The 23,975-nt window shown below is 58.1% G+C and overlaps 3 protein-coding genes across 5 annotated transcripts; all 3 read left to right on the forward strand.

Annotated features, from left to right (window-relative positions):
* The first annotated feature begins 132 nt into the window (after positions 1-132).
* Positions 133-10,578, forward strand: HGS (hepatocyte growth factor-regulated tyrosine kinase substrate). Of its 3 annotated transcripts, none has more exons than XM_064150820.1 (21): positions 133-238; positions 699-783; positions 1,177-1,252; positions 1,741-1,833; positions 3,718-3,841; positions 4,691-4,743; positions 5,748-5,816; positions 6,019-6,143; positions 6,380-6,458; positions 6,546-6,644; positions 7,023-7,118; positions 7,478-7,516; positions 7,597-7,740; positions 7,875-8,088; positions 8,292-8,464; positions 8,582-8,722; positions 8,808-8,985; positions 9,065-9,198; positions 9,490-9,606; positions 9,787-9,882; positions 9,959-10,578. In XM_064150820.1, the coding sequence occupies exons 1-21, from the start codon at positions 202-204 to the stop codon at positions 10,064-10,066; spliced, it is 2,280 nt and encodes a 759-aa protein (XP_064006890.1). In that variant the 5' UTR covers positions 133-201; the 3' UTR covers positions 10,067-10,578. The 3 variants fall into 3 exon arrangements, with proteins under 3 accessions (XP_064006890.1, XP_064006891.1, XP_064006889.1); XM_064150821.1 differs by having other exon boundaries at positions 7,878-8,088; XM_064150819.1 differs by having other exon boundaries at positions 6,380-6,644; positions 7,878-8,088.
* A 227-nt stretch (positions 10,579-10,805) lies between these two features.
* On the forward strand, positions 10,806-14,452 carry MRPL12 (mitochondrial ribosomal protein L12). Its single transcript, XM_064150824.1, has 4 exons — positions 10,806-11,075; positions 11,219-11,293; positions 11,401-11,532; positions 14,085-14,452. Exons 1-4 carry the CDS (start codon positions 10,821-10,823, stop codon positions 14,199-14,201), a joined length of 579 nt encoding a protein of 192 aa, XP_064006894.1. The 5' UTR covers positions 10,806-10,820; the 3' UTR covers positions 14,202-14,452.
* Positions 14,453-14,540: 88 nt separating this feature from the next.
* SLC25A10 (solute carrier family 25 member 10) lies at positions 14,541-22,113 on the forward strand. Its single transcript, XM_064150822.1, has 11 exons — positions 14,541-14,931; positions 18,078-18,197; positions 18,341-18,455; positions 18,541-18,589; positions 18,966-19,007; positions 19,346-19,389; positions 19,876-19,946; positions 20,050-20,142; positions 20,404-20,481; positions 20,561-20,617; positions 21,054-22,113. The coding sequence occupies exons 1-11, from the start codon at positions 14,842-14,844 to the stop codon at positions 21,153-21,155; spliced, it is 861 nt and encodes a 286-aa protein (XP_064006892.1). The 5' UTR covers positions 14,541-14,841; the 3' UTR covers positions 21,156-22,113.
* Positions 22,114-23,975: the final 1,862 nt, after the last annotated feature.

Raw genomic sequence — 23,975 nt, forward strand, 5'->3', positions numbered from 1 at the left:
CCCGCCCCGCCCCGCCCCGCCCCGCCCCGCCGGAAGCCGCCCCGGGCCCGCCATCCCGCCCCGCCCCGCCCCGCCCCGCCGGAAGCCGCCCCGGGCCCGCCATCCCGCCCCGCCCCGCCCCGCCGGAAGCAGGAAGTCGGAAGCGGAAGCTCCCGTCGAGGGGGCGGTGGTGCAGAGCCAGGCCGGCGGCTGGGGGCCACCATGGGGCGCGGCGGCGGCACCTTCGAGCGGCTCCTCGGTATCGACCGTGGCCTCTGCGGGGTGGAGTGGGACGGGGCGGGGGCAGGAGCCGAGCCGGGCCGAGGGTCGCGTCTTTCGTCCCGGCCGAGATCCGCAGCGCTCGGCCCTAGCAGGGAGGCCGGGCACGGTGCTGGCTGGGACGGGGGGGCTGTTGGGGGCTGCTGCCGCTAGGCACGGCGCTGCCTGAGCTGGGGCCAGGACTCAGCATCGCCCGGGCGAGTCCGGGTCCCGGCCTTCAGGAGCTGGTAGGGCAGGTCTGGGATTACCGAACGCCCTGGGGGCCCTGAAAGCGAAGAGCTGGTGCGTTCCGGGAAGAATCTGGGGCTTTATGCCGTGTGCTCGGATCCGAGGCATCGCCGGCGCCGGAAGGCATTTCTTGCACATGCATCAGTGGTCACGGAGCAGCGGAGAAATCAGTAGAACTGCTTAAGGCAGCCTGATGTGTTTCTTCCTTGCAGATAAGGCTACGAGCCAGCTCCTCCTGGAAACAGACTGGGAATCCATCCTGCAGATCTGTGACATGATCCGTCAGGGAGACACCCAGTAAGTGCTGTCAACTTGTTGACGTGCTGTCAGCACAGCTCTTGTCTCTGCAGGCAAAGCATGAGGGTCCCAAACCTGTGAGCCTGCAGTAACACACATCCCACTACCCCTTTTTGGAAAAGGCTTTCAGTTGTCCTCTTCACCCTGATGTGCTGAGGTACTTTTCTGACCTCTGGAGCTGCAGGGTACCACTGGCCTGACATCCCCAGAGAGACTCAGACTTGAATGTGTTTGTTCATTCTCTTCCCAGTTTGCTTTAGGGCAGACATGTAGGTCAGAGCTGACTGTACGTTTTTGTTAGGGTAGGGGTTAGTGGGTTAGCAGCAGCAGGTGGAATCTCCTCCTCAGATTCTTCTTTACCTGAGGACACCTTCTCTTTTTTTCCTTACCCAGAGCAAAATATGCTGTCAGTGCTATCAAGAAGAAAGTCAATGACAAGAATCCCCATGTGGCACTCTACGCACTGGAGGTAATGTCAGCCCAAGCCACAAGCACTGCAGGGCCCAGCCCATGGGTCAGGGAACATCCTGGCTTACTTCTGGACTGCCTAGTCTGTCTAGCATTCCCTACATGGGGAACACCAGAGCCATGGCTCGATTTGCCTCCTCCTGGCTCCAGGTCGGAGGTTTCATCACTGATCAGCAGGCTGTGGGCTTTGTTCTTTAGCTCTGTCTTGGAGTTAGGAATAGGCAAAGCTGGAACATGAGACAGTGTCCCTGGGTTCTGTCTCTACACACAAGAGGTACAAAGCCACTGTGCAGCCAAAGTGTGGCTCACTCTCCAGTATGGTGGTGTGGATTTCTCTGCCTGATGCTGCCCTAATTCAGCTGCTTATTGCTGAAATGGTGTCCCCATTGGGGTGTGTTGTGGCAGAAACCTGTAACCTGTGTTGGGACGTGTGGTGGGCCACAGACAGGCACAGAGGTGGTGGTTCAATATTGTCCTTTGCTCTTGCAGGTCATGGAGTCAGTGGTTAAAAACTGTGGCCAGACAGTCCATGATGAGGTGGCCAATAAACAGACTATGGAGGAACTGAAGGAAATACTCAAGGTAAAGATACCTTACTTTGCTGCTGGTTTTGGATGAGCTTGTAAGAGAAGCAGGAGAGGGAGAAAAATCTCTGCATGTTCCCTCTTTCATTTGTATAAGGAACAGAAGGGGAGCTGTTTGAAAACGTGCTTCAGGAAAGAGCAAACTCTATGGGGTGATGTGCAGGCTGCTGAGGAGCACCTGCTAAGGACAGGAGGTGTCCTGAAAGAAAGGGAATGTTTGCCTGCACTGTGAAGTGAGGTCAGATTATGCTGCAAAGGTCTGGAGTGTTTAATAGTAAATACTCCTTAAGGCAGTGCTTGGCTTGGCTTAAGGCAGCAAAGGAGAATGGAGGTGATGGTCTGGAAGGTGCAGGCAGGACCCAAGCAGCAGCGAGGAGAATTCCCTAGGGAGGGAATGCAGCAGTGTGAAAACTCAGAAGCTTTCTCTTCATCATGGCCCTTTTGTTGGCCCGTGGGACTGTTGGAGAACTTCACAGGGTGCAGACCTGGCTGTTTTCACTGACAGGCTGTAGTCAAGCTGTCACTTGCCAGTCTGACATAACATGATGCCTGCAGGAGCTCTCTGTGTCCTTGGTCTGGAAAGAGAAAACAGGATCTTCTGACTCCCAACTCCCAGCTCCAGAACAGTGATGCCCAGACAGGAGCTTGCCAGGGTAGTGCTGTTCCTCCTTTATTGCCTCCAGATGACTCAAGATACTTGGTGAATGAGCTGAGTGAGTCCTATCACCTCACACACCTTAACAGGGTGTTTCCCTCATGTCACCTTCCTGCTAGGGCTGACCTAGTCTCAGTGCAGGATCTCCTGCTGAGACAGGAGTGCTGCCACTCCAGTGCTGACAGCCAAGTGTAGTAGTGCAGCCACTCCAGTGCTGAAGAGATCAGATCAAGAGCTCCTGTGACCCACTCCAGTCCTGGTCTACTTCCACAGTTTCATGACTCCTACAGACCTGTTTTCCTCCTTCACTTGGTACTTTGCTGCTCATGAATGCCCAGTGCTGGTAAAATGGTTTAGTTCTGAGCAGCTTCAAGGCTGTGACATGAGAGGAGTGCAGGATTTTGCCAAATCTTGTAGCAGTGTAGAGCTCCATTAACTGTCAGTAAGTCGTGCTGTGTGGGCTGAGCTCACAGCTGAAATCAGAGCTTAGCAATGCTCCTCTGCCTCCCAGAGGATTTCTGGGGCAGCTGGTCATGTGAATGCATGATGACTCGGTCAGCTGATGGCAGGGCTGGTCTCGGAGGCTGGCCAGGGTAGGAACAGGCTTGCCAAGTTTCCTCCATCTCCTTGAACTGTGAAACAAGCACTTCTACCTCCAAAGGCCAGGCTTCCCAGCTGTCCTGACCGTGTCACACCCTGAGTTGGTTTTGGGTGTTCCCAGGCAGGAGTCTTAGGGAAGGGGTTGCTGACAGCCTGGCACCAACACCCTCCAGACATCCCTCTGCCCGTGAGCTTGTGGTGCCTGCACTCGGGTGAGGTGGGCTGAGCTGTTCTGCCCAGCTCAGGAGCTGTAGGTCCTGCAAGTGCTGGACAAGCAGCTGTTGCGGGGAGGTGAACAGAGATGTGGGGCCAGTGCTTGTGGTGCCCAGGGACCTTCTCTGTGAGTCTGGGGCAGAGGGTTCAGAGCATTGTAACCCGACTTTTCTTCCAGTAGGTCCGTGTTGCTCTGAAGGACCTTTTTGTGGTTGTGGGGGAAGTGGGGAAGCTGAAGGAGCATGATGTGGATTGTCCTTTTTGAAGCTTTCTGACAGCTCTTGCTTCACACAAGTACTCTAAAGTCTCTATTCCCCTGAATGATATTCTTGGCTTCTTTTCTGGGGGATTCACAGCATCCTCTAGGTTTCCTTTTTCTCAGCTCTTTTGTTTTTCTCCTCCCTCTGTGTGCAGAGGCAAGTGGAGACGAGCGTCCGCAGCAAGATCCTGTATCTCATCCAGGCCTGGGCTCACGCCTTCCGCAACGAGCCCAAGTACAAGGTGGTGCAGGACACCTACCAGATAATGAAGGTTGAAGGTGAGCATTCACTGGGTGAAGGTGGGTGGGCAGTTGGCCAAGCACCTCTGCTTTGGAAGGGGCCTTGCAGGAGGAGGAATCACTCTCAGGACTCTGCCTAGTGCTTGCAAAATCTGGACTAGCTGTCTTGGTGCCCAGTGCCCAGTGAAGCTTGGAGTAAGTCCCACTGCAGAGGGACAGCTCTTGTCCCAGGGTCCAGAGCTGCTTCACTCTGGGCCTCCAGCCCAGCCATGGGTTGGCAGTGAGACTGAAAAGCAGATGTTATTGTTCTTCAGGAACCTGGCAGCAAATCCCTGTGTTCTCTGGGAAGGGATTTACACTGGGGTGGTGCCTTCCTCTTGAGATTTCTTTAGCACTTCCAAATAGGTTATTGCTCCCAGTTTTTGTGTCAGTATGCCCCTGGGATAGCAGCATTCCAGTGAGGGAAGGGACATGCTGCTATCTGCCTCTTTCTGGGCATCACAACCTCTGCCTCCATAGGCTGTGGCAAATCCTGGAGGTCCTGATCCCATGCCAGGCCAGCGTTACCACACTCCTGCCAGTCAGGGAGTGAGACTTACAGCTCTATCAGCCCGTGCTATGACTTTTTACCCTCTGTGCTCAGTTCAAGGTGTTGAGAAATAAGCCTTCTCCAGAGGGCTCCACTGTCCCTTTCTGGTGCACTCAAGAGTCTGGCCGAGAGCCTGTGTGGGCTTTGCCCCCAGGCTCCTGTGGCAGTGAGATCACACATAGCTGTGTCAGAGGAAGATGATGGCTGGGGACAATGTGCAGAGCTGAATCCATGGCTGTGACCTGTGGCATGTGCCAGAGGAGCCCTTTCACAGAAGGACACTGTCACTTCTCCCACAGGTCATGTGTTCCCAGAGTTCAAGGAGAGTGATGCCATGTTTGCTGCAGAAAGGGTGAGTGCTGCTGCCAGAGAGAGAGCTGATGCTGCAGGACAGACCTTGCTTTACTGTCCCCTTCCTGCTAAACTTTCAGTTCTTGCATTCCTCCATTTCATGCAGATCAGAGACCTTACTGAGTACATGCTGCTCCCTACTGTCACACAGGCAGCTTTAGGCTGGTGTAAAGCAATTTAGCCTAAACTTACCAGATTGAGGGGAGAACTGACCAGGACAGGAGATAGTCTTTATCTTTACAGCAGAAGAAAGACATAGAGCAGTTGGAGCAAGTCTAGAGGAGGCAACAAAAAAATGTCAGAGAGATGGAACAACTCTGCTGTGAGGACAGGCTGGAAAAGTTGTGGTTATTCAGCCTGGAGAAGAGAAGGCTGCAAGGAGACCCTGTTGGAAATTTTCAGTACTCAAAAGGGGCCTGTAGGAAAGATGGGGCAGACTTTATAGCAAGGCCCATTGCAACAGAACATGGAGTGGTGATTTTAAAGAGGAAGATTTTAAAGAGGAAGATTTAGACTAGATACAAGGAAGAAATATTTTACAGTGAAGGTGATGAAACCATGGCACAAGCTGCCCAGAGAGCTTGTAGTTGCCCCATTCCTGCAAACATTCCAGCTCAGGCTGGATGGGGCTCTGAGCAACCTGATCTAGTTGAATATATCCATGCGTACTGCAGAGGGCTTGGACTAGATGACCTTTAAAGGTCCCTTGCAACCCAAACCAGGCTGTGACTCTGATTCTGTCCTACCTAGTGGCTTTCCAGCAGCACAGCAGTCTGAACTGATGCCAGCTGAAGTGACTCCTGTGCAGACACAGTCCTAGAAAATATCTAACTAGGAAAGCATCACAGTCTCCATGAGAGGGGAAAACTTGTGAGGATTAGTATTTCCTTTGAACTGCAAATGCTTTCAGCCTTCCCTGTTCATGAGAGTGCTGTGGTCAGCTGTGGGAGCTCCTGAAAGGCTCAGTGGAGACACTTCTTGATGCAATTTTGTTTACCCTGCCAGGCTCCGGACTGGGTCGATGCTGAGGAGTGTCACAGATGCCGAGTGCAGTTCGGGGTTGTCACACGGAAGGTGGGTGCTGCTACTGCCCCTCTGGGTCCACTGGTCCTGCTCAGCCCCCTCAGGCTGGCAGCACTCTCTCAGCCTGCATGGAAGTGCCAGGGCTGAACTACATTTTGCAGCCACCAGCAGGGAAGGGCCAGGAGTGTCTTGAGTGATGTCTGATGGTCAAGGGATGTCTTGCTGCTGCACTGATGTCTCCCATCTTCTGCAGCATCATTGCAGGGCCTGTGGGCAGATCTTCTGTGGCAAATGTTCCTCCAAGTATTCCACCATCCCCAAGTTTGGCATTGAGAAAGAAGTGAGAGTCTGCGAGCCCTGTTACGAGCATCTGAACAAGTCAGTACCTTCGGTGGTGTTTCTCTGCCTGCAGCCATTGGGACTGCGAGGGGAGAGGCCTGGTGTGGAGCCACCTTCCTGCAAAGCAGAGCAAGAGCTTCCTTAGCTGTGCAGGCTGGGCTGGGCTCCCTTCCCTCCTGGGAATGGGGTTTATAACTGTGATGCTGCACAGAGCTGGGGCTCCAGGGCAGAGGAAGGAGCATTCAGCCTGCACTGTCGCCTCTTTCTGACTGCAGGAAAGCTGAGGGTAAAGCTTCTACCACCTCTGAACTGCCTCCTGAGTACCTGACCAGTCCCTTGTCTCAGCAGTCCCAGGTGAGCAGTTTCCCAGTTAGTGATCCAGTGACCCTGACCTGCTTGTTGATCCCTTTACTGACCACTCTCTCATCTTTCCACTCACAGCTGCCTCCAAAGCGTGATGAGACAGCTCTGCAAGAGGAGGAAGAGCTCCAGCTTGCTATTGCCTTGTCTCAGTCAGAGGCTGAAGAGAAGGAGAGGATGGTTTGTGCCCTGCTTGGCATCTGGGGTGGTTGTTGCCATACAGCTGTTGCCAAACAGCACATATATGCTGGGCATGTCCTAGCTGGGCAGTAACAGCTCTAGGCTTGTCCTGACATTAGCAGGTTGCAGGGCCTGTGGAATGAGAGGGCAAAAGCAGATCCAGGCATGTGCTGTTGCAGTCCTGAACCTCAGAACCAGCTGTGCCTGAGCTGTGAGCCCTGGCCATGCTGGGAATCACTCAAAATATGAGGCTGATTCTGCTGGCCCTGCCTGGCCATCACTGGAAGCCTCGTCCACCCATGTACCCAGTCTGTTTCTGACTGGGTGATTTGAAGGAGTCTGGACAGTTGTGGAGTTGTCTGGTTTTGTGTTTTGCAGAGGCAGAAAACCTCCTACTCTATGTACCCGAAGGCTGAACCTACACCTGTCACATCCTCAGCTCCCCCAGTCAGCACGCTCTACTCCCCACCCGTGGTATGTTCACAGCAGTCCCTGGCATCTGAAGTGGCCAGGCACAAGCTGCTTCCCTAGCCCAAGCCTGCCCTGCTGGCATCAGATGTAATCCCTGTGCCGAGAGAAAAGATTTGCCCCATTCAGTTTCATGCTCTCTCTCTGCACTGCTGTGTTTTCAGTGCAAAGGTCTGCACTCAGCCAGCATTTAGGTGCCTCTCCTGTTCCTGCAGCTGCAGCATGTGTCTGGCTGAAGGAGATGGCTGTCTACTGTTTCTTGCTAGTGCTCAGCACTGGTGGTTGTGCATGGCCAAGCCCAAGCAGGATGTCAGGGTGGGAGCTGTGGGTCTCTGAAGTGGATTTCCTTGTCTGTCTCTTTCCAGAATTCTTCTGCTCCCTTGGCTGAGGACATAGACCCAGAGGTAAGGATCCAGGTCTTAGTCCACAGCCCAGACTTGCTCCCCATGGGGCAGTAGTGCTCATCTTGCTTCTCTTTCTGCAGCTGGCTCGGTACCTGAACCGCAACTACTGGGAGAAGAAGCAGGAGGAAGTTCGCAAGAGCCCCACGCCTTCAGCACCTCTGTCCCTCACAGAGCCAGCTGCTCAGCCCGGGGAACCCCACCCAACCCCGCTCGGGGTGGTCGAGGTAGGAAGGAGCCTGGACCTGCGGCAGCTCTATAGAGTCAGAAGTGCCTGAGTCCTCTATTCAGCCCTGCCAGGCAGCTCTGCAGGCTCTCAGTGCAGGAGAGCAGGGGCTGATGTGCTGCCCTCTCCTTCCAGCAGCAGTACCAGAACGGCGAGTCGGAGGAGAACCATGAGCAGTTCCTGAAGGCACTGCAGAATGCAGTCACCACGTTTGTCAACCGCATGAAGAGCAACCACATGCGGGGCCGCAGCATCACCAATGACTCTGCTGTACTGTCCCTCTTCCAGTCCATCAACAACATGCACCCCCAGCTGCTGGAGCTGCTCAACCAGCTGGATGAGCGGAGGCGTATGTGGGCACTGCCCAGCGGCGGGCATGGGCGGGCAGTCTGGGGAGAAGTGGGCAGCTGCTGGGACCTCCTCCAGTGCCACGGTTCGGCATTCTGGTGACACAGTCTCTCTGGACAGGAGCCAGTGTTATGTTCTGCTGGTTTTGGCAGGGGTGGCCTGAGCACTCCAGGGGGTACCTGAGGCTGCCTCTCCCTTCCACAGTGTACTATGAAGGGCTGCAGGACAAACTGGCCCAGATCCGGGATGCTCGTGGGGCTCTGAACGCGCTACGAGAGGAGCACCGGGAGAAGCTGCGCCGCGCAGCAGAGGAGGCGGAGCGCCAGCGCCAGATCCAGCTGGCCCAGAAGCTGGAGATCATGAGGCAGAAGAAGCAGGTGAGACGTGGAAAAGTTTGCAGGGTAGCCAGGGCTATGCTAGTCAGCCTCCCTGCCCTAGCAGCAGGGAATGCTGTGGAATCCCAGCTTCCAGACATCACAGTCCTGTTCCTGCAGGAGTACCTGGAGATGCAGCGGCAGTTGGCCATCCAGCGACTGCAGGAGCAGGAGAAAGAGAGGCAGATGCGCCTGGAGCAGCAGAAGCAGACCATACAGATGAGAGCCCAGATGCCAGCCTTCTCACTGCCCTATGCCCAGGTATGGTTGCTGGGCCAAAGGCATTCACCACATTCACCAGGTCCTTGTGAATGTGGCCTAAAGCTTGCTGTTCTTCCCTCAACAGCTCCAGGCCATGCCGGCAGCCAGCGGAGTGATCTACCAGCCCTCTGGGCCCACCAGCTTCCCTGGCACCTTCAGCCCGGCCAGTTCTGTGGAGGGTTCTCCCATGCACAGTGTGTACATGAACCAGGCAGCACAAGGGGGCGCAGGGCCATACACTGCAATGCCCGTCACAGGGACAGGTACATCAGTGAGCTGATCCCATGCAGGTGGAAGCTGAGAGCGAGCTGCTTGCTTCAATCTTTGTCCACTCTACCATAGATCCCAGCATGGTGAATGCCTACATGTACCAGCCGGGTGCAGGCAGTGGACAGGCAGCTCAACAGGGGCAGGCAGTGCCCACCACCACTCCAGCATACTCATCCTACCAGCCCACCCCAACACAGGGCTACCAGGCAAGTGAGGGCAGAGTGGCTTGTGACTGGCTAGGGCAAGGGCTGGGGCACTTTGCTTCATCTTGGCATCGAGAGGAGAGGAGGAGGGAGGGAGAAAGGGCTGGTTGGTCATGGATCTGCCACTGCTTTGGCTGTGGGAGCAGGCTGTGGTCACAGCCAGTCCTGGGCTCCTGATGGCACAGAGGTAAGACAGCCTAGGTCTAGCAGAGCTGAGAGGGTGGTGCTGGTCCTGAAGCATTAATTTGAGATGAGCCATCACTGTCTGCATCCTCTCTCTGATCTCCTTCCTAGAGTGCAGCTTCGCAGTCGCAGAGCATCCCAGCCATCTCCCAGGCCCCCCAGTCGGGTGCCATGGGCTACATGGGTGGCCAGTCAGTTTCCATGGGCTACCAGCCCTATGGCATGCAGGTGAGCACAGCCTGCCCATTCTCAGGCATGGCAGGAGGCAAGCTGCACATTGTCTCTAGCCTGTGGAACTGGTTGCAGGAAAGGGGGAGGCCTGGCAGAAGCTGTGAGTCTTCACCTCTGCACTGCAGGGGCTATGCAACCCCCAACCCTCTCTGACGGCCGCCCCTTTGTCCCTCCCAGGGCCTCATGTCAGCCCTGCCGGGCCAGGAAGCCACAATGAGCAGCCTGCCAGCCCAGCAGTCTTACTTGCCTGGCCAGCAGCCCCTCTACCAGCAGGTGAGTGCTGCAGCCCTGGTGGGGTTGGGGTCCCAGAGGGGTACATAGGGTGACAAAGTCACCTCCTGTCTTCCAGATGACACCTGCTGGAGGAGCGCCCCAGCAGCAGCAGCCCCCGCCAGCACCTGCCGCGGTGCAGCAGCCCCAGGGCGGCAGCGAGGCCCAGCTCATCTCTTTTGACTGATCTCCCCTGCCGCAGGGTGCGGGGTCCCACATAACACTACTTGTCATTGGAATCACTTCTGCACTTCAGCTGCTCGTCCTTCCCCTCGGCCGAGGAGCCATGGTCCCTTGGGGTCCAGCCGCTGGCCCTGGGGACTCGACGGTGGGCACGCAGCCCCCGACCTTGCACTGGGGCTGCGTTCCTGCCTTCGCTCCCCTGCCTCACTCCCCCACCCCGGGACCTCACGGACAGGTGGGTCGGGCAGAGTCGAGCGCTCGGCCTATGGCACTTCGGCTCGGTCTGGCGGGGCCGCAAGAGCGCAGCCTCGTCCTGTTCACGCCGTGGGCACCGCGTTGTGCGCTGCCAGATTCTCATTGCGCCCTTCCCTGCCCCATTCCTCTCCAGCGTCCTCTTCTCCCTAGCCACGGTGCCCCTCGCCGGGCTCGGCATATCCCCCGTCCCCACGGCGCGGCCACTCCCTCCTCACGGGAGGACACCGAGCGCGAACGGAAATAATAAAGTGTTCAGAACGAGCAGTGGCGTCATGTGCTGCGGTACGGCGGCTGCGGTACGGCGGCAGCGGCTCGGGGCGGGCAGCGGCTCGGGGCCGCCAGGGGCGAGCGAGTTCTGGCGGACCTGGAGGCTAGAGTGTCGCTTCCACTCGGTTCTACCATGGAGATGGGGCGCTGCAGCCCAGAGCGGCCAGTAGGCGCGGTGGCGGCTGGGACCATAGAGCGCGGTGCAGAGCGCCGCCGCCGTGTCCTCTGCGGCCGCCATGCTGCCCGCCGCCCGCGCGCTGCCGCCGCGCCTGCTCCGCCGCTCGCCGCCCGCCTGGCGGTGCGCCGCGGCCGGATCGCCTGCCGCCGGGCTGCGGGCGCTGGGCACGGGTCGGCCGCGGCGTTCGGAGGCTCTGGCCGGGGCCCCGCTGGACACGGCCGCCAAGGAGTACTCGCCCAAGGTGCGGCAGCTGGTGCAGGACATCGCGGGCCTGACGCTGCTCGAAGTGGCCGACCTCAACGCGCTTCTCAAGGTGGGTGGCGCGGCCCGGCCTCATTTATCCCAGCTAGGACTGGCCTGGCCCGGCTCGACCCTGCTTGGCCTAGTCCAGTCTATCCCGACCCGGCCCGCCTGCGCCGCCTTACCGGCCACTGGTGCCCCTACTCTTCCCCACAGGAGACTCTGAAGATCCCGGACGTGGGGGTGATGCCGGCGGCTGCTTCTCTCATGCCCTCCCAGCCAGCTTCGCAGGTACCAGGGAGGTGGGCAGGAGGTGGGCCCTTGGGGCTCCATGCATGGGGTGGTGGAAGCTCCTTGGGCCGGGCCGGGTGTCTTCAGCGAGCTCTGGCTGCTTGCAGGACGAGGAGGAAGTCCCAGTCAAGAAGGAGAAAACACATTTCACCGTTCGGCTAACAGATCTGAAAGCTACTGACAAGGTGAAGCTGATCAAGGAGGTGAAGAACTTCGTGCAAGGAATAAACTTGGTGCAGGTGAGGAAGGGGCTGCCCCAGGCTCCAGCTGCCCTGGCTCTGTGCCATCCCTGAGCCTGGACAGACCTTGAAGCGAGGTGCAAGCAGCAGGCTCGGTTCTCTGCTCCAAAGGGAGATGGCGTATCTGCGATGAGAGCAGCCTGTCTGTGCTCACACCTTGGACAAAGAGGTGGATGAGGTGTAGGGCAAAAGTTGTTGCATCTGTTAGGCAATTTTTAAAGAATGCTGTTTTCTCCAGCTCTGCTAAAGCAGTAGGGTGATGAAGGAGGCTCAGAGCAGAGACCCCAGTGTCCCTGAAGCCAGCCTCATCTTCTGCCAATGTTAGAGCTGCTGTGAGCTTGGCTACTCCTGAGGAGTAGTGAGGATTCCTTGTCACAGCTGGCTTTACTGTACCTTCCCTTTGGCTTTTCAAGGCCAGTATGTTTCTGAATTTAGATTAATATTTCCAGGTCATAAATCTTGCAATCTATGCTCACAGTGCTATTTAAAGTTCTTCTTTTCCTAGGTGATGCCTCCTTTTTTTTCCCTTGGAGAATATGAGCCTTTCACAGTCTGTGCAGCATCTGAGCTCATGGCCCTGAACCGTGTTGTAGGCTCAGAACATGGAATGGGTGATACAGCAGCTGCTGCAGAAGCATTTAATGCGCTTCAGTTCATCACTGATCAACACTTTTATGTGTTGGGGACAAAGCAGCACTTTCTGGTCTTCCATTTGCAAGGAGGGAATGTTGGGCACTGTGATATCAGCTCTTATTTGTAGCCCAGAATCTCAGAAGGATTTGCAGAAAGACTTCTGACCCCTTTGTATTGATGTATCACAAAGCAAACAGTTCAATAACAGAGAGACTGTTGGCAGAGACATGTGTTCCATCAGCTCACAGGCATAATTAATTGGTTAATTTGGCAGTTGTTTATCCATTAGCAGTCCTAAGCAACATTAAAATACCAAAACCCTGTAACGGATCTGCTTAGTGGATGACTGGAAGCTATCTGGAGAGCTAAATCAGCCTGGCTTAGCATGTGGAGCCTGCTTGGCAAGCTGGGTACAGTTCGGTGCAGTGACAGGGTTGAGAGACAGGTTATTGCAGGTGAACTTGGTCAAGTATGGCTTACCCAACCTGGTGTTTCTGTTAAAACACACACATAAAACAAGCTGCTGCTGGGGGTTGGCTTTGCCTGCAGAAGCTGTAGTCAGAGCACAGCTGATCAGTTTCTGTCATAAATCTTATGGCCACCCAATCGAGATGGTTTGATGACATTTGTAGGGAATGGGTTCCTGGCCTGTAGAGCTGGGTGTGACTTGGAACTAAGTCTTGCTGCTGGTGAAATTTTTGGATATTGGGTGCTTGATGTGACCCAAACAGGGCAATCCTGCAGAAATAGCTGCCTGATGGTGCAGGTATATCATCATCATGAGCTGGACTCAAAGTGTTTGTGCCTCTGATGTGTTCTGAGCCAGCCCAGCAGACACCGACCTCATGTCCTTGTGTGCTCTCCCTAGAGCGGACATGCATTGCTGTACCGGCCCAGTTTGGCTCAGACCTGGCTTTTCCACCTGCTGGGAGCTCTGAGCAGCTGCTTCCTTTGGCCAGGGCTGCTTCAGAGCAGACTTCAAGCAGACGTTAGGCATTAGTGAGCAGGAATCTTAAATGAATAGCTGTGATTGTGCTGCTTGTCCCCATCCCAGTCAGCCAGAGCAGGATCCTGTCTGGGGCTCTGATGGGTGAAGTTGTGTCTGTCCTGCCTTCATGCCTCACCACTCATGAAAAAAGCACTTTCTGCCACCGTGAGTGTATCATTGCTGTGCCCAACATGCAATAAAGTGACAAGACTCCTTGTGAGCAGTAGTCAGTCTGTTGGGTGTTAAACACCTGCAGTGCTGCATGGCAGGGAGCTGGCAGTGGCTCTTTGCTGCAGAAACCTCCCTGGGCACTGTTTATAAGGAACAGAATTGCTTTGCTACTGCTGTTTGGTCTAGTAGTGAAAACATCTGGCTGTAGCTGGGGCTCACTCATCCCTCTTTGTACCCGGTGCTGCAGGAATCCCTGTAAATCAGGAGCTTTTCCACTTGCCTTCAAAACTCTGGTGTTGTGGTAATGAGAGCTGTGTATAAAGAGTCTTGAAAATACCAAGATTGTGCTGTCAGGCACTGTCTGTGCTGGAGCGCTGTGACCCGGTGCAGTGAGTTCCTGTGCAGCCTGGCAGCCTCTGCTCCCTGCTGCAAAAATATGTGAACCAAAACATTCACAGTGCAGACAGCAGACCCACTGCAGGCTGGCCACTGCTGTGGTGTCTACGTGTCCCAGAGCAGGGCAATACCTTAGATCACCCTGCATGTGGTGGGAGGAATTTATGGGAATTTCTTGATGGAAAAGGCTCTTCTAGGGCTATGATGGATGTGCTGTCAGGCTTAGATGTCTGCAGGATGTTCAAGTAAAAGTATAGGGGTTTGGACCATTTGTTGAGTTCCCTGGGTCAGCTTGTGACAGGAAACCTGTTAATCTGGTTAGAGAAAGGCCAGTTACAAACCTTGTACTTTGTCCCTCCTGCAGGCCAAGAAGCTGGTGGAGTCCCTTCCGCAGGAGATCAAGGCAAACGCCTCCAAGGAGGAAGCAGAGAAGATCAAAGCGGCACTAGAAGCAGCCGGAGGGACTGTGGTTCTGGAGTAGTCGGCCACAGTTCTGCAGTAGGCAGCTGTATTTGTGCCACAGAGGGACTGGCATGATGGCAGCCTTCCCACCAGCGCCGAAGCCTGGGCCTGGATGTTTCTGAGTGCAAAACATCCTCTTTGTCGTGCGCTGGGAAGGCTCTCTCAAAGCGATTCGATGCAAGAATGCTGTGTGCTTTGGCGGGGCTGCTGTCTGGTTCTGCCATCATCACGAACTCTACCTTCATAAACGTCCTAAAAAAACCTGTGAAATGGATCATCTCTCACCTAAACTTGAGTCTTGTGGCAGGAGTGCCGCATACCCCTGCGGCGCTGTGCAGCAGCCCCCCGGCAGCTGTTTGTCGGTTCAAGATGCCGTTGTGGCCGCGGCAGCACGGGATGTGGGTGGGATGGTTTGACCTCCCCGTTAACTAGTCACCGTTAATTAATGGTCAGTAATTATCGAAGTGCTGCTTTCCTGGCCCTGTGGGTGGGCATTGTACACCCGAAGCCTGGGGTCGCCGCGGCTGCGTTGACCCTAGGCTAGCGGCTGCCCGGGATGCCGCCGCACCTCCCGGTACCGTGAAGAAGGGGAGGGGTTTGATGGCGGGGGCGTGTTCCTGACCGGGAGAAGGGGTGTGGCTTAGCGCAGAGCGGCACCGATGGCGGAGCGGCGTGTGTCGCGTTGGTACTTCGGCGGCCTCGCCTCTTGCGGGGCCGCTTGCTGCACCCACCCGTTGGACCTGCTGAAGGTGAGGGGAGGGAAAAGGAGGGAACAGGGATGAAGGAGGGCGGAGAAGGGCTATGAGGAAGGAGAAGTTGAGGGATGGCGGTGAGGGACCGGCTGGGGACGTGGAGGGAGAGAGGGGGTGGGGAATTGGACAGGAGGACATCGAGATGGGCCTGAGGGGGTCGTAGAAGGTGATCTGAGGGGCTGGGAGATGGTTCTGAGCGGCTGGGAGAGGTTATAGGGCTGGTTCTGAGGGATGGGGAGGTGATTGCGAGGGGACGGCTTTAAAGGGCCGGGTCTGAGAGGAGAGAGGAGGCTGTGAGGGACCCTGAGCGGCTACAGGGCCAGGTTTGGGGCTGGGGAACGGCACTGGGGCGGGGGGGGATGGTTTTGAAGGGCCGGTTGTGGAGAACCGGGAGAAACAGCTGCTGGGGGCAGGGAAGGGAGCAGACTATGAGGGGCTGAGAAGAGGCTGTGAGAGGACAGGAGGGTCTCTGAGGAGACAGGAGAGGCTGTAGGGCAAGGACTGAGGGTCCAGGGAAACGGTACAGCGGCGACGGGGGGGCGGTTGTGAGGGTCCGAGTGGCGGCTGCGGAAGACCGGAGGAAACAGCTGCTGTGGGGATGGGCAGGCTGTGAGGGGACGGCAGCAGCTATGGGGCTGGGGAACGACTCGGGGGGGTTGCCGGCTCTGGGGAGCTGGAGAGAGGTTCTGAGGGTCCGGGGAGCAGCTGTAAGGGTACAGGAGCGCATGTGAAGGGCTGGGAGCCGCTGTGGGGCCGGACCGGAGGGACTTGGCATGGGGACGGCTGAGAGAGGCCGGTTCTAATGGGGCCGACTCTGGCGTTCCGGGGAACGGCGGTGGGGCTGGCTTCGGGGGGCCGGGGAGTGCTGTGAGGGGCTGGGGAATGGCTGCAGAGGACAGGGGGAAACAGACGCAGGGGAGAGCCAGTTGTGAGGAGCTGGTTTGCGGCCGTGCGGGGACTGAGCGAGCAGGGAGTTAGCCCTGCTCGTAGGGAGGACACAAGTAGCTGTGGGGCCCGGAGGTCATGGCATGAGGGGACTGGAGCAGGGGTGGGTCACAGGGACAGGGCTAAGGGGACACCAGGCCTGGCCAAAGAAAGGCCTAAGAGCAGGTGCAGGCATATGAGGGAACAGATGTGGGACTGAGGACACAAATCAGAGCTGAGGGCTCCGGGGAGCTCCGGGTGTTAGTCGTGGGAGCTGTGGAGGACACCCTGCCCAGGCTCCTGCCTGAGCCACGGCTGTGGCACCAGTGCCCGTTGTGTTGGACGCAGGCCCACTGGGCTCCGTGTCCTCAGGCCAAGATGTCACCTAGGCGCCACAGACAGCCTGGCATCCCTGCTTCCACACAAAGAGTGCCGCACGCAGCCCTGTGCTGCCAGCACCCACGGACAGGGCAAATGCCAGCACTGCCCGGAGCCTTGTGCATCAGCCAAGCAGTGACAAGCTTGGCAGCCAGGCAGGCTGTGGAGGGGGAGCAGGAGAGCAAGCTCAGACCAGAGCCTGTTGTGCCCAGAGCTGCGTCCGTGGGCGAGGCTCAGCATAGGCAGTCCCTTTCCAGCCCACACATGGGGATAGGGGAAGATGTGTCAGGCACAGACCCAGGAGAAAAGCCACAACTGGCAAGGCCAGATGCTGTGCCTGGCTGTACTCATCTGTCCAGCAGAGGTGGCTGGAAGGCTGTGGAGGCTCATGTAGGATGTCCTGGCAAGGCGCTAAGGGGAATTAGGCAGGCACACTGTCTCTGAGCCGGTGTGATTGGTGTGACTTTTGCACTGTGCCCCCCAACACATTTTTGGACACTGTCCCTGCAACTGTGTAGCCCTGGGCCAGCCTGGGTCAGCCAGCTGAATTTGCAAGAGGATTGATGCCTGAGTATTGAACACAGGACCTGCCTTTGGCCCAGAGCTCTCCTGCAGTGGGTGGCTGGTGCCAGGCAGAAAGGGCCACAGTGTTTGGCAAGGCAGGAGTCAAAGTGCACTTTGCTGCACCTTTGGACCTTGGCCCCAGACAGGAGCTGCTCTAGAATCCCTGAGCCAGCACCAGCCACCCATGGGCTGCCTGCTCTGTGGTGGTGACCACAGCACTGGCCACTTTCTCCCCTACCTGCCTTCCCTCTCTGTGGCCCAGGGGTGGGGAGCTGAGTGCTGCCAAGCATGACTCTGCCCTACCTACCTGCCCAGTTGCTCTGCCTCAAGCTGTCCCACAGCTCTCACACAGCTTCCTAGTATGTAATGAGCTCTGGTCCCTGACACCCAAGACTTGCCTGCAGGGGTCAAAGGCAGCCCTGTCCCTGCCTCCCTGCAGCGGCTGTTCCCAGCGTCCTGCTGCGTATCCCACGCCCCGGCCGTGCTGGGGCTTCTGTAACAGGAGCTAGGTCTAATTTCTTGCCAGTGGCACTTACTCTCTTCAACCTTATCTCCTGGGCCTTTGACCTGCACGTTATCTGTGTAGTGTGGGGCTGGGTGGGTGCACTCAGAACGTGCTCCAGCATGGCTACCCTGCAGTCCTGCTGACACTTTCTCTGGTGGTGCTGAGAAACACTGGACTGCTGCAAGTGGGAAGGGAAGCACCCAGGCTCCCTGGCTGTGCATGGGAACGGGTCAGAGCTGCTGAGCTGAGCTGTTGGGTTGTTTACCAGCCCCTGTCATTATTGTGGATAGGGTAGAGGGGGCGTTCTGGAGGCCTGGCAGTGCCTGCGGGGAGATGTGGAGCAGCAGGGGGTCATAGATCCTCCAGCCTGGTTGTGATGACTGAAAAAAAATCACACAGGTCACACACTCATGTGTTTTTGGATCCTCCCTGCCCCGACATGGCCTGTGGCCTTTCTCTGGAGAAGCAGGTGCTACTGCTTCATCTTGGGGATACTGCTGAGGGCACTAAGCCAAGCGGCGCCTGGAGGGACTGCAGGCAGGAGCCTCAGCACTGCCGGTTCTCCTGCTGGCCTCCACCACCCTGGTGCTGGCCTGGGCCGGTTTCCCAACGCTGCTTAAGCACAGGGAGCCCGGAGCTGTTGTTGTTGGCAGGGAAGCTCTTGCACAAGTGCTACCTAGTTACACCAATGAGCACTTGGAGCAGCCAGCCCTGAGCTCCCTGAGCCCGCTGGTACTGGGCCGTGTGCTGATACTGCTGGAGTCTGGCTCAGGTGCACCTGCAGACGCAGCAGGAGGTGAAGATGCGGATGATGGGGATGGCGATGCGTGTGATTCGCACCGACGGCTTCCTGGCTCTCTACAATGGCCTCAGCGCCTCACTGTGCCGGCAGGTGAGTGCCACCATGCCCCCACAGTCCCTGGTCTCCTGAGGCCAGCACAGAGGCCCTGCGGTGTGGCACTGCCCACCACAACTGGCAGCTGGGCTGGAGATGACAGGCTGCAGGCACCCAGCAGGCTCATTCTCCGTCTCCAGATGACATACTCCTTGACTCGCTTCGCCATCTATGAGACTGCACGGGACCGCCTGGGCCAGGGGACCCAGGGCCCTCCCCCCTTCTACCAGAAAGTGCTGCTGGGTGCAGTGGGAGGTGAGCAAGGGAGAAGGTCTCTCATCCCTGAGCTCCCCCAAATTGAGGAGCCCCTTGACCCCAGCTCTCCCTTCTTTGGCTGCAGGCTTCACCGGTGGATTCGTGGGGACCCCAGCAGACATGGTGAATGTCAGGTCAGTTCTGCCCACCTCCTGGTGAGGAAGGCTTATGACTAGAGTGCCACCACTAGGATGGTGAGGTACTCCTTGTGTTCCTCACAGCCTGACCAGGCTGCCCTGTGGTTGGTGGCTGAGTCGCAGAGAAGAGGTGGTCTGTGCCCCAAAGGCCTAGAATTGTTCTGCCATGTAGTGTAACAGCCCTAGGCCCCAGCATGGTCTTCATGAGGGTGTGGGGTAGGAGACAGCTTGCTTGTCCCTTTGTAAAGGCCCAGCCTGTCTGCTGGGCCTCTGCCTGGTACCCTGATCAGAGGCAAGCCTGCTCCAGGTCCCCAGTCTGGGGGGAACAGTGGGCACCAGCCTCCACCTCACGCCATGCTGCTCTGCCTTCCAGGATGCAGAACGACGTGAAGCAGCCCCCTGCCCTGCGGCGCAAGTGAGTGGGGGTCCAGAGCGGCAGAGACAGAGTTGGTAGGGTTGGGGCTCCCTAGGGGCTGAGGCAGTTGAGTGAGGGTTCGAGCCTGAGCCCGAGCTCCCGTGGGGACTGAGACAGCGGGAAAGCGAGCCGGCATTGCTGGGTCGCAGGTCTATGTGGCCGCGGGGGGGCAGCACTGAACCGGTGTCACAGCACTGTTCTCCGTGGGCAGCGGGTCCGGGACCGGGACCGGGACCGGGACCGTGGCTGTGGGCCTGGGAGTTGCAGCTGTCCGTACTGGGCTGCTGGGGTGTTGGGGAGCCTCTGGCCCTGACTTCTTCCCCTCTCGCTCCCTCCAGCTATTCCCATGCCCTGGATGGCATGTACCGTGTCCTCCGGGAAGGTGAGGCCGTGCCAGCCGGGGTAGGGTGAGCGCGTCTGGGGTGTCCTTGCTGGCACTGGGAAACTGTGGCAGCAGTGGCCTAGGGTGCCCCGAATCGGAGCAGGGAGAACGGACAGAGGGTGGCCATGGGATCCGTGAGGCCCATGGGACAGGGGAGACAAGGGTCTGGCAAAGGCCAGCACCTCTGCAGGATCTGTCTGGGGCAGGACTTGGCAGCCTGTCTGTACTCCAGCAGGGAAGAGGGACCTGCCGGGAGCTGCCGTGGAAAATCATGAGAGCAGTGGGTGGGAAGCAGAATGAATGGCAGCAGGGATGAGGAAGGGCTACTCCAAAGGATTGTCCTTCTCTGCAGCATATCTGCTGTGTTTTAAGCACAGTTGTGTGAGGAGGTTGGGACACAGACAGGGTAGGGAAGGAGACTCTCATAGGAAGGGAGCATGAGGGATGTCTCAGGACGTGTGCTGATCCTAACCTGTCTGTCCACAGAGGGCTTGAAGAAACTCTTCTCAGGAGCTACGATGGCATCCAGCCGGGGAGCCCTGGTCACTGTCGGGCAGGTAGGATATCTCTGTTGGGTAATAGGTGCCAGGGAAGGGACAAGGATAGCTCCTAGCACGGTGAGGAGAGGGAATGCATCACTAACATGCCATGTCTCCACAGCTCTCCTGTTATGACCAGGCCAAGCAGCTGGTTCTCACGACTGGATTGCTGTCAGACAACATCTTCACTCACTTTCTGGCCAGCTTCATTGCTGTGAGCAGGGCGGGGTGTGGGGAGGTAGCTTTGGAGCTGGGTTACCTGCAGCTGGGCTGAGACTGCCAGAGCTGCTTCTTGGGATGTTGATGGAGCAGGACCAGGCACAGAAGCTCCTGTAGGCCTCCTGGCATGGGTGGGGGGGGTGGCCCAAACTGAGCTCTGGCTCTCTGCAGTGACTGTTGTGATCACTTGATCACCGGCACCTTCCTGGGTTTCCTTCATGAGCCCCTACCCTGTGCTGACCCCTGCTGTCCCCAGGGCGGATGTGCTACATTCCTGTGCCAGCCCCTTGATGTGCTCAAGACCCGCCTCATGAACTCCCAGGGCGAGTACCGGGTGAGCAGCCTGTCCTATCCCCTTGGCCTAATGCCCTTCACTTCTTGGCTCCTCCTCACCTCTCTCCCTCTTGCTTCAGGGTGTTGCCCACTGTGCCATGGAAACTGCCAAGCTTGGCCCCCTCGCCTTCTACAAGGTGCCTGGCTGGGAATGCTGGGGTGGGCTCTTAGGGTGGATTTGGGGAGCCTGCGTTGGGCTGGGAGCAGTGGTTAAGACCTGGAATAGTTCTAGGGCAAGAGCCTTCCTGTCTGTGCTGCCTCCAGCAGCCTTCACCTGCCAGGCCCACATTCTGAGCCAGGGCTGTGGGATCTGAACAGGCTGTGACTGAGGCTCTGCGTACACTGCAGTGGTGCCAGCACTGATGTGTCTGGGGCAGAGGGGCTGATGCATGGTGCTGAAATCTGTGTTCACGCCCATGGCTCTCTCACTGCCCTAGCAGGCTCTGCTGCCACCAAGCCCCCAGCTCACCGGAGCTCTGCCACATGCCCATGCAGCACTCCCCCGTGGGATGGGCTGCCGGCCACCCTCGGACAAGTTCACACTGACTCCCTGTTCTTGCTGTCTCCTTCCAGGGTTTTGTTCCTGCTGCCATCCGTCTCATTCCTCACACTGTCCTCACCTTTGTCTTCCTGGAACAGCTACGCAAATATTTTGGGATCAAAGTGGTCACCTGAACAGGAGAGACAAGATTCTGCCTTGCCCCAGGGGGGTGAGCGTGCAGGTCACCACTGAGATCCTAGAACTCCCCTCTGCTGTCTGGGGCCAGTGCCGCTCCCCTGCCCCTTATCCCCACTCCTGTGCCTTGCCAATGCCTGTGGCCAGCCAGACCAGACTCCACTCTCTCACCCCAGTTCTTAGCATCTCCTTTATTTCTGGGATGCTCTCCAGCCTCATCCCCACTCTGCACTGTTGGCTTGGGGTTTATTTTGCTCTTCTCACAGGCCACAGGTTCAGTTCTCACTATGTTCAGCCCTGTTCCCTATGTGCCTCCAGACTGCACTGTCCTGGGGGAACGGAGAGTCCAGCCTGGTCACAGAGCTGGGGAGGCCAGGGGCCAGAGGGGTCAGCAGAGCTGGTGTGCTTCCATCCTCGCCTGCCAGAAGCAAGGCCCTGTCCTCCCCTAGTGCCTCTGACCCACTGCGCTCTTTTGCTGCCCCCAGCACAGCCTGGCCACTCCAAACCTGCCAGTCTCTCCCCAAACTCCCTCTGACTCTGCTTGGCCAAAACTTGCCAGCACCCACCGGCTGCTGGGCTCTTCAGGGATTGTGCCTCATACCAATGAAGATGGTGAATAGAGCCTGGGGGTGAGGGGCAGCTGATTCATCCCCCTGCCCTTGGCTAGGGCAAGGCTGGCAGCTGCCCAGTTGTCTCCTGGCTTCAACCAGGGCCAGGCAGTGTGGCTCAAGGATCCATCTCTCACTAACCCAGCCTGGGGTGGGGATGTCCATGCAGCCCTGTGGCCTCATGCCCCTCCCTCTGTAGCATTCAGTTCCCCATGATCCCCCTCACTAGTGCCCTGCATGTGGGTGCTGTGGGCACTAGTCCCTCTGGCCTGTGCACCCCTGTGCATAGTGGTCCTGAGGGATCGAAGAACTGGAATATTTGTGACTTTAATAAAGGGTGAAACAAGCACAGAGCCTTGTGTGCTGTTTGTGGGTGAGTTCTGTATCCTCTCCTGCTGCAGCCAGACCTGGGCACTGAGCTCTTCAGGAGCGCAGGGAGGGGTGCAAGCCTTCTCCCCATCCTGTGCCCCTAACTTAACCCCAAGGACATTGTATCCCCATGAAGCTGGGATTTCCCTGGGCCAGCCCTGCCCCAAGCTGTGCCCAGTCTCAGCAGAGCTGTGCCGAGGGCACCCGCCTGCCTCAGCCTTGTCGCTGGAGCTGCCTCCAGGAAGTGGCACTAATTGGGCTCCAGCAGGCGGAACAGAGCCAGCCTTGGGACAGCAGGGAAGTGAAAGCTCATCACCATAACGAAGTCTAATGATGCTGGCTGGCATCACTGCTTTGTTCCTCTGCCTGCCCCTGTGACAGGGCTGTGGGCAGGTAAGCATGAGGCAAGCTGAGCCATTTTCTTGTGAGGGGCTGGAGTTGCCACCCCAACATCACTACCAGAGCTGATGGGAACTACTCTGCACCTGTGCAAAGGCCAGCACAGAGCAAGAAAACGATGGAGCTGCAGAGCCTTGCCCTGGCTGCCATTACACTCCTGAAATGAAGTTGTTTGGTCCTGTGCTGGACAGGGGCAGGGATGCTCCAGCTGGTGCCACTGGCCATGCCAGGCCTGTACTCCTGATACTCACATCCCGTCTTCCACATACCCTATGGTGGCAGCCACACCACAGCCACGCAGGCAGGACAACATGTGCCAGACACAGCCTAGAGCACAACGCGTCCGGCAGCTGCTTGCTTGGTGCTGGAGCTTCTTATCTCTGAGCATCGGGGAGGCCTCGGGACTGTCAACAACCACTGCCTGCGGTGTTTGCACTCACTGTAGCTGCTGGGCCCCTCCTGGTCTCACCCTCCTTCTGCCCAGCCCTCCCTGCCCAAGCCTCGGGCCCTGCTGTCCGGAGGGAATTCCCCCTGTCACCCCTTTGCCTGCCCTGGGCAGGCCTGGGGCTGACACTCAGGCTCCTCCTGGCCCAGATCAGGGTGCCGGTTGGCTGTGGGCTGACCACCTGCAAGTCCCAGGGTGTGCCCAGCGGGGGGCTTTGCAGAGCGCTGGCAGCTGAGCCGAGCGGGACCCTGGCTCTGGGGTACACCGGCTGGGGGGCTCCAGGTTGGAGGACACTGTGTGTACCCGAGCTGTCCCGGCTGCGCGGGGACAGAGACCGAGGTAAATCCTTTTGTGCCAAAGGGCAGCGGCAGGGGTGGCTGTTGGTATTCCCCAGCTGTTGGCACCTCTTCCCAGGCCACGCTCCAGCCGCAGCCCGGTGAGCTCAGTGTGGCAGACTCGTCCGTTCGCTGCTGCTATTTACCCGGCTGGGCTGTAGCGGGACAGCGCAGGCGGACACGGACCCGTCCCCACCGGCGGCGGCCGGAGCCTAGAGATTAAGGCGGCTCCCGGCTGCACGGCCGAGGCTTGTCCGGGTTCTCCCGAGGGAGTCGAACCCTGCAGACCGCCGTGCGGAACTGGAAGGGAAGGGGGCGGGGGCTTGTGACAGCGCCGGGAAACCCGCAGGGACCACACGAGAGCCCCGAGGACCCACCGCCTTCCCGCGGCACCAAGCGCGGGGCTGCACCGGCTCCCGGAGCCGCAGGTGTCCCAGTCCCTGTCCCTCAGGGGCCTGTTACAGTTCAGCTGCCCCCGCCAGCGAGCCCAGCCGATGCCCGGCAGCGGGGCGGGGCGAAGGGTCCGGCGGCGAGGATCGGCGGCGCGGACAAGCGCCGGTGTCTCCGCAGCTCTCGGGCGCGGTCGCCGGTGATTCGGGATCGTGCCGCGCCATACCCAGAGCCGTGCACCCAAGACTGGCGGCAACGGGAGGGGCCGGGGGC

This window comes from Pogoniulus pusillus, chromosome 11 (assembly GCF_015220805.1).
Source record: "Pogoniulus pusillus isolate bPogPus1 chromosome 11, bPogPus1.pri, whole genome shotgun sequence".
Classification (NCBI taxonomy): Eukaryota; Metazoa; Chordata; class Aves; order Piciformes; family Lybiidae; genus Pogoniulus; species Pogoniulus pusillus.

What these genes read in the sequence shown, in the direction of transcription:
- MRPL12 (XM_064150824.1), top strand. Translation starts at nt 10,821, where the DNA reads ATGCTGCCCGCCGCCCGCGCGCTGCCGCCGCGCCTGCTCCGCCGCTCG. An exon ending in CCTCCCAGCCAGCTTCGCAG is followed by an intron (nt 11,294 to 11,400) that starts GTACCAGGGAGG and finishes GGCTGCTTGCAG; the next exon opens with GACGAGGAGGAAGTCCCAGT. An exon ending in AAGGAATAAACTTGGTGCAG is followed by an intron (nt 11,533 to 14,084) that starts GTGAGGAAGGGG and finishes TCCCTCCTGCAG; the next exon opens with GCCAAGAAGCTGGTGGAGTC.
- SLC25A10 (XM_064150822.1), top strand. Translation starts at nt 14,842, where the DNA reads ATGGCGGAGCGGCGTGTGTCGCGTTGGTACTTCGGCGGCCTCGCCTCT. An exon ending in ACCCGTTGGACCTGCTGAAG is followed by an intron (nt 14,932 to 18,077) that starts GTGAGGGGAGGG and finishes AGTCTGGCTCAG; the next exon opens with GTGCACCTGCAGACGCAGCA. An exon ending in GCAGACATGGTGAATGTCAG is followed by an intron (nt 18,590 to 18,965) that starts GTCAGTTCTGCC and finishes TCTGCCTTCCAG; the next exon opens with GATGCAGAACGACGTGAAGC.
- HGS (XM_064150819.1), top strand. Translation starts at nt 202, where the DNA reads ATGGGGCGCGGCGGCGGCACCTTCGAGCGGCTCCTCG. An exon ending in TCATGAGGCAGAAGAAGCAG is followed by an intron (nt 8,465 to 8,581) that starts GTGAGACGTGGA and finishes CTGTTCCTGCAG; the next exon opens with GAGTACCTGGAGATGCAGCG. An exon ending in AATGCCCGTCACAGGGACAG is followed by an intron (nt 8,986 to 9,064) that starts GTACATCAGTGA and finishes ACTCTACCATAG; the next exon opens with ATCCCAGCATGGTGAATGCC.